The 12,461-nt window shown below is 37.7% G+C and overlaps 1 protein-coding gene across 1 annotated transcript; it reads right to left on the minus strand.

The window, feature by feature from the left end:
* Positions 1–1,580: 1,580 nt before the first annotated feature.
* On the minus strand, positions 1,581–8,413 carry ctsla (cathepsin La). The gene is made up of 8 exons (XM_042487727.2): positions 8,271–8,413; positions 7,208–7,342; positions 6,355–6,477; positions 5,284–5,436; positions 3,626–3,850; positions 2,784–2,952; positions 2,581–2,698; positions 1,581–2,022 (listed from the first exon to the last, which is right to left on the minus strand). The coding sequence occupies exons 2-8, from the start codon at positions 7,328–7,330 to the stop codon at positions 1,923–1,925; spliced, it is 1,011 nt and encodes a 336-aa protein (XP_042343661.2). The 5' UTR covers positions 7,331–7,342; positions 8,271–8,413; the 3' UTR covers positions 1,581–1,922.
* Between the last annotated feature and the right edge of the window lie 4,048 nt (positions 8,414–12,461).

Below are 12,461 nucleotides of genomic sequence, written 5' to 3' on the forward strand. Positions count from 1 at the left end.
CAACTCAGAGGAACTGTGACATTCAGAACAAAACAAACTGGGAAAAGGAAAATGACAAAAAATGCCAAATAATTAAGTTCTGTTAAAAGATATTCATCACCCGAATGCTGGAGCTGGTAAAGGTGGAGCTAATTCTAATAACTTTACATTTATTTTGTTTTACCAAGAAGTCCCATTGAGATCACAAAGCTCTTTTTATACAGAAAAACAAGGCCAATGTGACAGTGTTGCAAAATCCCAGCATACTAAAATAAAACATATTCAGTGTGATCACATAAAACAGAACAGACATTTAACACAGTGACCTCTCAGGAGCAGCAACCACATCAGCTCACTCTTAATGATGCTATTAAAGGTCCAGTGTTTAGCCTTTCAGTGGACATTTTGGCAGAAATGGGACATGATACAATAAGTATGTTGTATTTAGTGTCACATGAAAATATGAATTGTTGTGTTTTTGTCGCCTTAGAATGACTCATTTATATCTACATGGGGAGCTGGTCTTCTACAGAGATTGCAATATTGTGCCATTATGTTTCTACAGTAGCCCAGAATGGACAAACCAAACACTTGCTCTATATAGGGACATTTGTGTTTTCAAAATATCTTTACTTTCTTGATTATTGGTCCGAAAAGTAAAAAAATGTGTCATTTTCTTAAGTTTTATAAGCTTTTACCAGCATGATCTTTAAATATATTAGTTTAAATTAACCTAAACTAACAAAAAAATCAAAGCTATCGTTAACCGCGGCCCTCGTTCACACCTAATACCTTTAAGACTCGTGTAAGGCGAACCTCCCCTCGCAGTAAAGGGGCGACTGTTTCCGAAGAATCAGCCTCATTGTTAAAGAATGAATAATCCTGTGAGATCTCAGTACCAGACATCAGGGAGCACAGCTGCTTTACATGAAATCATGTGCCTCCAGCCTCTGCTCTGCTCGGTGAACTGAAGCCTCGTTTAGTGCTCTGAATAACACAATTAAATATTATATTTAGTGTTATATAATGTTGCTCAGACTGAAGCCTGCATCTATAATTACAGCTGAAGATATTATGTTGTGACACTGATCTCTAAATTTGTCAATGAGGTTTGAGAAATAAGATTAATCCTTAAAAATCAATCACACTGAATCAATGGTACTCTATTATTAAGGTATAATAGGTTACTCCATGCACAATTTTAAGTACTTTAAACAAAAATACAAAACAGTTTATAAATGCTTTTCCATATATGTGGAAGGTTTATTACTTTAAAAAAAAAAGAAAATCTAATTTCAATATATTTTGGGCATTTGAAAAAATGAGAAAAATGGAAATAAAATAGTCTAAAATAGGTAAGTACTGTAAGTAGATTGTTGCTGTTCAGTAAAACGCAACAATCTCCAAATTTCTTTTTTTGTTTTTAATTTTTTCCACATATTTTGAATTATTGCTTTATGCACTAAGGAAATACTCCTGTTAAAAAAAAAACAACTGGATTTCCTGAAAAACATAGTCAAAGAGGTAAATGCACAGCTGTCTCTCAAATAAAACTTTCAAAAAGGGATCAAAAATACTTTAAAAAAATCCAAAGACCAAACTAGTGTTTCACAACTTTAATTGATCACAGAAAAAGTAGAAAAAAAAAATCATTTACAATGACTGAAGCAAGTGTCAACGTATCACTTACCGAGTAGCATACACATATTTACAAAGAATAAAACACTCGACTAAAATCTTTCGGACAAAATAAAGTGGCATAAAACCAGCCAAAAAGAAAATGGCGCCATTTCCCTAAAAACAACAGTGTTTCTGCTCATAAAAACATCTCCGAATCTCCCGTCGATGTCGTCGCTCGGACTGAAGCCTCGTCCGCCGCCTTCAGCCAAACTATTGCAATAATAAAAAACACTATGTGGCTACAAAGTGGAGCCGTGCAAACGTTAGACGAGAGGATAACTGGCCGCCGTCGCAATACCACAGTGGTTCTTTCTGTCTTTCGCCATGTAGATGTAGCCTTTGTCTCCCCACTTTTCACTCCAGCTGCAAGACAAACAAAAAGTCAGGAGATGAGCTTCAGATTTGTTTGTGTTTGTGCAACAAAAGGAAGCAAATCTGAAGCTGCGGACAAACTTAGTCCCAAAACTATTGCTACGTTTGGAGCGCGTTATGCAACATTTGTTAAATTACCTCTTTTAGAGCAATACTTATCTGTACTATTCCCTTTAAACTAAACTGTCAGGACAAAGTTGTAAATTTAAGGTGATAAAAGACTATTTTCATCACCGAAATTTAAGATGTAATAATAAAACTTTCAAAATATAAAGCAGGTTGTCAAAGCTCTCGGACCAATTAGGATCTTCAAATCATGTTTGGTTACATCCTGCAGATATGACTTTTATCAAGTGGATTAAAGACATTTAATCACAAAAGCCTCTCCAGAAGTGGACAGTCCCTTAAAAAACATAAAAAAACCCAAACGTGAAAATACTCATGTGTACTGTATTGTCGCAAGCTGGCACGCTTTCTCTTTGTTGTGATTTTTTTTCAGATATTATTTAAACAAAGACGGCGATACTCTGCACACAGATTTCCACTGACCTGTTCTTCACGATCCAGAATTTCTTGCCGTCCACATCCTCTCCCTCGAAGCCATAACCCACCACCAGCACGCCGTGGTCGAGCTCCTCGCTGCTGCATTCCTTCTCATAGTAGATTCCTAAAATACAAAATTCACCCAATCAGTTACGTGTAAACTTTTGAAAGCAGGTGGCAAATGCTAGGAAAATAAAAAGTTAACTGACCTGATTGGTAAAACTGGAAAGACTCGTGACCGGCGTCGATGGCGACTGAAACGGGTCCCACGGCGGCCACGGCCTTCATCAGAGCGCGCTCCTTACCGCTGGGGATGTCGACGTAGCCGGTGTCGTTGGCAGAGTTGTAAGACGGGTCGTAGTGGCAGGGCTGGTCGTCCTGGAGGAAGAGAAGAAGAGGAGGAGGAGAGTGACGTTATGGCTCCAACACAAACATCCTGAATCCAAATATTTTCATTAGGGAGCGACCAGATCAATAACTGTGATCATCCAGCTGTGTTACAGATGTTTTAAGCTCCGTTTTTATCATTCGAACACTGCCTGAAAGAAAAGCTACGATGACTAAAGAGAAAAAAAAAGCTTTTTTCATAATCCCCTGATCAATAATATTTGCACTTTTCTCTCATTTTAAAAACTGATATACTGCACGTTTGTTTACATTATTTTTTAAATATTTTTATTAATTTTTTTCTTCCATAGTTATGTTTCTTGACTTTAGTGATTCCTTGCGTTTGTTCCCTCTGCATTTATTGTCTTGCACCAACCACCAAATTTTGTATGTTTTTTTTCAAGCACAAACACAAACATTTTACTTCAGTAAAAGAAAGATTTTAAAAAATGTCGCTCTATGCTGTATATTTTCATGCTTTTGGCTTTTGGAAAGGGGGAACCTGTGACTACAAAACAATTTTAACTTTGATTTAAGATTGAAAAAATAATAATGAAGAAGCATCTTTAACTGCATCCAAAACCATTTAAGACCTCTAAATTTGACTTTCTAAACATTTAAATATGCGTCCACGCAGCCCCCCCTCCTCCCGTCAGATACATACCGTTCCCAGGTAAGGATAAGCGTCCTCAGAGTCCAGGCCCTGGTTGTCCTCGATGTACTGGAAGGCCTGGTCCATCAGACCTCCGTTGCAGCCCTCGTTGCCCTCGGGTCTGGAGCAGTCCACCAGGTTCTGCTCGCTCAGCGACACCAGTTTGCCGGTCTTCCTGAAGTGCTGCCCCTCCAGAGCTCCGGTGGTGCTGAAGGCCCAGCAGGAGCCACACTGACCCTGAGAGGAGCAGAGGGAGGACGGAGGACTGAGTTAATACTGCACAGTGATGACAAAGGAATAAAAACTGATAACTTTAGTTCAGAATCAGTAAATTGAAAAAAAAAAATCGATACATAACATCACATAAACTTTCTTTTTTTCTTCCTCCAGCCTATTAAATGTTAATATTTGCTAATATCCTTCTTATGGCGCTCCGTATCTTGTTATTGCACTTTGCTGTACATATGTACAGAAATAAAATCAGATTGGAAGTTGCACTCTGGCACTTTGACCTGACATATATAACAGTATTGCTCCACCATGGCGTTGTTTACAGTGAGCTGGCTGAAGTGGTTTCAGCTTTCGGGGTGTTAACGTATGCAGAGGGGTGGAGAGAACACACTGTACGCTCGGCGAGGAGGAGGAGGAGGAGGAGGAGGAGGAGGAGGAGGAGGAGGAGTGTGTGTGAAGCACACAGATAACAAAAACAACCTGCAAGTGGCCTGCAAGTGGCCATCTTATCTTTCTGTTCAAGCAAAACATTCTCTTCAGTGGACAGCACGCCCTCGTCGTTTCACATGCGCAAATCTCGAACAGTGCAACAGGTCGAAGTTGGACATGACGCGATCGTATTTCCCACAACAGCTGACATTCGGATGTGCTTTTGTATCTCCTGTCGTGCCAAGACAGCGATTAAAATAAGAGCTTGTTTACGACAACTGACAATGTTAGTGTTTTACTTTTATTAATGTCCATTTTTGTAAAGATAGCTTTTGAATATTTAATTTCAGAGTAGTTCTCATGATTCCTCAAATTTGTCCTAAATTGACATTTATGAAATGATACTCATGGATCATCACCTTTAAATAATGCTGCTACCTTTTGCACTACTGCCACTTGCACTTTAAACTCGGTTTCTGCTGCTGTGTTGTACATAACACATTACCTCACATGAAAAACCTGCCCTTTTTCTTTTTGCACCCACCAACTGCACCATACTGTACACAAGTGAGTATGTCTACATGTCCAAAACATATGTACATATATATTTTAAGGTTTTTCTTTCTCTTTGTTTTTCTGTCTTCTTTTGTCCTTTTACTGTTTGCACTGTGGGCCTGGAGAGAAACGCTATTTAAATTCCTGTATGTCTAACAAACATGTCAGTTAACAATAAAGATGACTTTGACTTTGGATGTTCCTGGTGAATTTTTGTGCAGAATACAGAGAGTTTCCCGCCAGATTAAACTAACAAAACTTAACTGAAGTTGTTTTTCACAAAGAAAACAATAAAAAAGTCCAGAATATCATGAAAAATTAGCTGTTTCTACATCTCCCTTCACTGTAAACAGCAAAATCATTTAACCGCAGGACTCCTGCCAAGACTCAAAACAAATTTAAACACGCCTTGACAAGTCACCAGGTGACCACACGAGACATTAAACCTTTAGTACCTGGTCCTTGACGGGAGTGACGTAGCCGTTATCCCTCCAGTCCACAGATCGTGGGGCCTCCAGGTAGTTGGGCTCCATGAACAGGGACCCCTTGGTTTTCCTCTGTGCTTTGGCCTTGTAGCCGTTCATGATCTGCCTGAACTCCTCGTGAGTCTGTGGAAAGAAAAAAGGGAGTAAATTACACAATGTGGATTTGACTATTATATAAATGTTTTCACCCAGACACCAACAAGAAGACTTCAGAAGAAAAAGAAAAGCAGCTCCGGTATTTGGCTGTAAAAGAGGTAATTGGGTGTGTTTTTAGCTGCAGATTTATCTAAATATTTTAATTATTTAAATTTTTTGGCCATTATTTAGTATTTTTATTCTTGTCAGTCTCCAGTTCTATTTCTAGCTTGTTCAATCTTTTTATTTCATTTTTTGCCTTCATATAGCTATGTCACACACCAAATGCCATCTGTTTTTTGTTGTGTTTTTTTCCTGTTTTTGTATATTGTTTAGCATATAAAATGGTTTATGACAGAATAAAGCTGATTTACTGCTTCATCTATAGTCTGTTATTGTCTGCTACATCACTTTTCTTGTACTGCTTCCCTTTGAACCCTGAACAAATCTGTGCGATAACAAAAACATGGGAAAACCCCAACGGGCAACTTGGCAATAAATGTTTCACATAGTGCAAAAATTTTGTAGATTTGGTGTTTTTTAAAAGTTGGGAAAAAATGTCTAGGTAAAATAAAACATATTTACATTATCATAATCTCAAATATATAATTATGTTAAAAATGTTCTTATTAAGTCTTTTTAAAACTAGTTTTTAGGGTAATTTTCTTGGATTTTTTTTAATTTCTTGCACACTTTTGGGTCATTTCTTCTTGCATTGCATGCTTCTGGTGTTTTTGAAAGTAATCAGGTTTGCGCAGGTTTTAAAGGGTTAAACTGAGGGCACACATTGTGGCTTAACTCGTTATCAAATCAGTTTTCCTTTATTTGCTTTCTAGACCTCCCCAGGAAACCCTGCATGTCTTTCCCAGTGAGAAATGAATCTGTGGGTCAAAGCTGCGCTCTCACCATGTCTCCAAAGTGGTTCATGCCCAGGCGGTAAGAGTGTGTGCCCATTGAGTGCTCCAGGTTGTGCAGTTCAATCTTCTTCAGGTTCTTCTCCCATATCATTCTCCTCCAGCCCTCCTCTTTCTGCAACGAAAAAAAAAAGATCAATATTTACACCTTTTTTCACAGTAACTGGCAGACTGGAGCAGCTTACTGCAAAACCTGACAAGCTGTTCTTAAAATAATAAAATTATCTTTGAAACCAATTACCTTTTAGAGGTAAAGTAAATAAAACTATTAACCTTAATTTATGGTTACTTTAGTTATGTTTACATTAAATTTAGCTGTTTTGTGGCAACTTAAAAATGACGTGGATTTATCTTGTTCTTTTAAAATTGTTAGCAACTTGAGTAAACCAAATTATTCTGAATTAACCTGATCATCAAAAGGAGGATTTTGCCAGCGATGAAGAGCTGCAGGTTCTTATTAACATGGTTAAGAAAATATAAATATGACTGACTCATTTGCAACCTGCAGGCTACAGATATATAACACAGTAAACTTCTTATACAAACCATTTCAATGTTTGCACTATCCATTCATTGTGCAAAATAAGAAAAATACTTAAACTTAGGGTTGATTTTTTTGTACATGTTCAAAAATATATATCAGTTTGTGATATCTGCAGATATCAGCATGTTGACCAATTCCTATATTTCATTTCAAAGCTGATAATATAATCCCTAATATAGAGTGAGCATTAATTAAGACTATTCATTAGTTATTTTTGCTTACATTTTTCAAGGCGATCCGTTTATTTCAAGTACAATCAACATGTCAGATGTTACATTGTGTGAGGAAAATAATACATTACCTCATGATATTTCCTACTGTGCCAGCTCTTCCACAGATCCCAGTGCTCGTCCAGCTGTGGGTCCAGACTGGGGGCCGACAGGGCTGCACTGAGGCACGCGGCCATTATAGCTAGAGGCAGCATTGTTGCTTCCTACTGCAAAACAAACAAGTCAGGAGTCAGTTTCCAGAGAAGCCAGTTAATCATGGATGCAGGAAATACACCACATTACAAAAGACACGATTCCTCCAGGAAAAGCGTTGAGTCATGCAAGTTTACCATCGAAATGCATGTTTTTTCACAGTGATACTTGTCATGCACTCTGTGGTACAGCTTGTTCTCGCCCATGACTCCGCATTTAAGCTGCAATACACATTCCCGACTGTACACTCCTTTCCCGTTAGCCGGGCCCCAAACATCGAGACTAATTAGGCCAAATGAGCAATAAAAAACGTTTGATCGTGATGATTATGTAATGACTGTGAGCAGGAATAATTTGCCCGTTTGGGGCTGTTTTCCTGCAAGCTGTGGAGCGGAAACTTCGCCGGATCCCGACAATAAAGCGAGCCTGTTTTTGTTTTCAGGGGGAGTCACGGGATCTGCAGCGGCGGCGCAGAGCCAAGACACTGGCGGCCTGGACATCGAAACTACCACCGGGAAAACGAAAAGAAAACCAAAACTTTTCCAGGTAGCTGTCAGGCGGCGGGTTTTTCAACCAAATCCTCCGCCGATGGATGTTAAATTAAACAGTTTGGGATAAACTAGCAATGGCTGCTTTAGGCTCCACTGGAGGTAGACGAAGACAAAGGCAGCCGAATGAAACAAGATGGCAAATGTCGACGGATAACAAGAAAAAAATCACATATTTTCCCCTGAAAATACACTTAAACGAGATATAAGCTCAAATACACATTTTTTAAAACGGGCACTGGGGTGTTGTTTATTCTAGGCTCAAACGACGAGAAAAAAATCCCAAAGAAACACGAATATCCCTCACTATTTTTTCCTTTAAATGCTAAATTACACACCAAGTTTAGGTATTTTTGCATCAGAAAGCGATTAAAACGAATAAATATAAACTTACTGTCTAATTTAGGCTGTTGCAGACGACGAAGAAAGATAGAAAACACAGCTCAGATAGAGGTACACAAAGTTTATAAAGGCCTGACTGGCAGCTGAATAACGTCCCACCGAGCTCTCTGATTGGTCAGCTCCTTGTTTATGACTACTGAGGCCCGCCCCTTTGTCTGACGTCATCTTTGGATGCACGTGATTCCCTCTCCCTGGAAACCCGGACAGCCTGTTTTTCCCGGCTTTCCTGCAGGATTGTTGCAGCTCTAAACAGTTTTTAAAAGCATTTTTATTAACTCAGACAGTTTTGTTTGAACTATTTTCATGTCAACAACACTCTTATTGATGTTTCTTGTTATTTACAATGCCTGTGATTACAAAAATCCCAAGCTCAGGGGCACAAAGTGTAAGGCCGCCCCTTCGGCCCTCACCTGCAAATGCACTGCAAAGAGATAGCTACAAAACCAGTGAACTACAGGAAAGTGGCAAAACAACGTCAAAGAGACACAAACAGTCACAGAACGACAAAAAAATTACAAAAATGATCTTAAAGACTTACAAAATTATCTCAAAGAGCCACAAAATAACTGCAAAACCACACAAAATTACTACAAAAAGACACAAAATGACAACAAAGAGACAAGAATGATCAAAAAGGACACTAAATTAAATCAAGGAGAGACAAAACAACCACAAGGAGACATAAAATGACCACACCCAAAATATCAGAGACACAAAACCATGGAGAGATGCATAACGGCTGAATGATATGCGAAACAGCAACACAACCACGTCTGTGTGTACAGCTCATATCTGTGCCCACTGTTTTAGAATTCGTCCATGGCGAACACCCTTTTAAATAACCAAATCAACATTCAGATTAAAGCAAAAATATTTCTAAATCCCTTATGAGGCTATCACAAGATATTATTTGTAATAGGTGTTAACATTTGTTGACACTGGAAATGGGTAAAATGGTTAAATCCCTGATTGCATCTGATTAACTGGTAAGATTTGACACAAATCCAGTTCCTCTTCACCTCAACAGCTCAGTGTTTGCATGCATTTCAGACCCTGGCACAGTGTCGGCTTTCTGCAGTAATGTGGCTTCACAGTGATCCGAGTATGCAAACAAAGAAACCTGATATTCCCAGCATGACTTCTCCAGAAAACTCTAAACTTCTTGGCCATTCAGATGCATCAGCAGGGTTTCTAATTGTCTTTTTACTGGAAAATTACGCAAGACAAAGACAAATCCTTTAGAAGTCTGAATCAGTCTGTTTCCATGGATTCTCAATGTGGATTTCCCTCATAACACCTGGTTTCTTATGTGCATGTAAAAATATGAATAAACTAACTGCAACAGCCTGATGACCACAACATTACACAAAAAATAACAATCACTGGTCAACATCAGTCAGTCTACGGGCTCCTTGTTTTTTTGTTTTTTTTTAATATTAAATATTACACCTGCAAACATACACCATGGTATGCCTGCATTTAGGGAGTTCGATAGTCAGCCTCTCCTAAACTCCAGTGTGAGGTTTCAGCCATCAGCAGCGCAGCAAAGTTCAGGTTATTCACTAAAATACAGAAACACATGAGCTCACACTTCACGACCTCAGCAAACAATTTGTTTGATTTTGCCTCAGATGAAGTTGTGATTTGGAGAAGTCTGTCATGTTCATTATTCAGTAAAGATGTATAAAACTGTCAGTGGTCATTAAAGCTGTGGGAATGAATGGACGTACGACAGCAGGACTTCCAGGAACTTCCTGGCACAAAGTCTGAGCTAATCAGCGTCAATGCTCATGTGATTGATAAGACTTTGAAACTCTGACCAGGTGGAGTTGTTTATGCATTTAGAATGAACCTTTTTGTATTTGGACGTGTTTTATTTGTGATAGTTACAGTCTGACATTAGTGGTGGGAAGTGCATTTACTCAAGTACTATTAACAATTTGAAACTTGAGCAATTTAGTTTGATTTCATTCAAAATCAAGGAAAAAGGTGACAGGCAACTCAACAAGATATTACCCCAAAAATAGCAAGAAGTTAATAAAAAGTTACATGAAAATTACCTGTAAAAATAGCCAAAAAAAGAAATAAAAGAAATTAAAAAAATATAACAAAGAAATGACCTGGAAAAAAAAATAAAAATAATAATAATAATTTATTATTATTATTATTATTATTATTATTATTATTATTATTATTATTATTATTATTATTATTATAGTTTTATGGACATTTCCCCTCTTTTTTAAAATTAATTTTCAAATAATTCTTTCTCCTTCTTTTTTTATTTTCACCTTTTACCAGTTTCTTGCATTTTGCAATACTTTTATTCACATTAATATTTATAATTCAGGCTAATAATTTTCAGTGAAAATGATCTAAAAATAAGAAATATATCTTTATAATGAGTATTTTGACATTTTTCTGATAAACGTTTGCACTTTTATGTATTTCTCTGTGTGTTGTAGCAACGGATGTGAATATTTTCACCTCTGCTGACAACATTTTCTCTTCAGGGAAGTCCAGCATTTAATGTGACTCTACACTGACCAGACATGCATGCTCACACAGGAAGTGCTCAGTCACCCACTGTCATGTGTCGCTCTGCTTGAGCAACGCGATCCAGTCAACATCAGCTGCTGAGGACGGCATCTGCTTTCTGAATTCTGCAAATGCAAGGAAATTATACATTTTTAGCTTACCATAAAACATGAGGCTGTAGAAATTTTGGAACATTGTGCATCCTGTGTGTGTGACAACATAAAGACGTGATGAATTACTCTGACAGATGCAGATGAATCATGTCACATTATATCAATTTTAAGCATTTAACAAGTGGAGGAGGAAATATTCAGATCCTTGATCTGAATCCACTGTACAAATACTCTAATACATGTTAAAGTCATGCATTGAAAATGTTACTTAAAGGACGTGTGTTTAGGATTGAGGGTAATCTTTCGGTAGAAATGGTATATAATATTCATAATTATGCTTAATCACCTGAAAATCGTTGCATTTTTGTTAGGTTAGAATTAACTATTTACAAGATATCTCCACCGGGAACCCGAGTGTTCAGGGTTTTGATGCCAGTGAAACAGTGGAATTACGTCTGCTACTTGAGGCCCTGCGGCACAAAAATATCGTTTCACGTAGATTAATGTGGCGTAAGACACGTCTGTAAATAAGTGGATGAACTTAAGCTGGAACACGTATGCTTCAGCTGCTGCAACCTCACGCTAGACGCCACTAAATCCTACACACTCGACCTTTAAGTAGAAGTACGCAAGTTGGTTGAGATGGTGCAGATTTTTAACAATATTACGACAAGTATTGGATTACAAATAATGATAACTGTCATTGTTTTAGCTTGTTTTCTTGTGCCGCCCCGAGACTCCTTCCAGGAGCATTTAAACCTCTCAAACCATCGAAAACTGGCTTTAGTTCTTTTAAAAACACTGAAAACAAATGTACTGAGCAACTTGTCGAGAACTATTCAACAAACTGCAAGAAAGTGGTGAAAGGTGACACTTTAATGAATCATTATTATTTCCAAACAGGGGGGAAATTATATTTCTAAAAAATATACATTTTTAAAATTATTTTCTTGAGATCTTTGTCTTGTTTTTTGTTTTTCTCCTTTCTTTCTGTTTTTTTTTTTGGCTTATTTATAGGTATGTTTCTTGTATCTTTTTACAAATTTACTGCATTTTTGGCCCATTTCTTGTTAAGCTCTGGTCAAAAACCAAGATGACAACGGTCAAATTTCCAAACTCGAGGCTTCAAAACTGGAGTAAACAAAAACGATGGGTGATGTAACGATGGCTTCATCCGTCACTGCATACAGTATGATTCCACCACCGCATTTAATGTAGTTTATTAGCTATCGGCATGAGAGTTGGACTGATTTAATCAATAGCAACTGTATTTTTTAATCCCGAGAAATTCTGTTTTTTGCAGGTGGGGTGGTTAATATTCTGTGTTTCCAGTCTTTTTGATAAACTAAAAGATCACCAGCAGCTGGCTCCAACTTCTTTGTATAAACATAATCAATCTTCTCCTCTAACTCCGGTGTTGTCCAGCTATTCCTTTACATTTCTTTACATACATATACTGATCACACACAAGGCCACTGTCTCTCTGAATGCCTTTGTTAACATGTTTGTGTAGTCAAATGATTTCCTGTGGT

Source organism: Plectropomus leopardus, chromosome 4, assembly GCF_026936395.1.
Source record: "Plectropomus leopardus strain MGB_pleo_1.0 chromosome 4, ASM2693639v1, whole genome shotgun sequence".
Classification (NCBI taxonomy): Eukaryota; Metazoa; Chordata; class Actinopteri; order Perciformes; family Serranidae; genus Plectropomus; species Plectropomus leopardus.

What these genes read in the sequence shown, in the direction of transcription:
- ctsla (XM_042487727.2), bottom strand. Translation starts at nt 7,330, where the DNA reads ATGCTGCCTCTAGCTATAATGGCCGCGTGCCTCAGTGCAGCCCTGTCG. An exon ending in TCACTCCCGTCAAGGACCAG is followed by an intron (nt 3,851 to 5,283) that starts GTACTAAAGGTT and finishes TGCTCCTCTCAG; the next exon opens with GGTCAGTGTGGCTCCTGCTG. An exon ending in CTTATCCTTACCTGGGAACG is followed by an intron (nt 2,953 to 3,625) that starts GTATGTATCTGA and finishes CTCTTCCTCCAG; the next exon opens with GACGACCAGCCCTGCCACTA.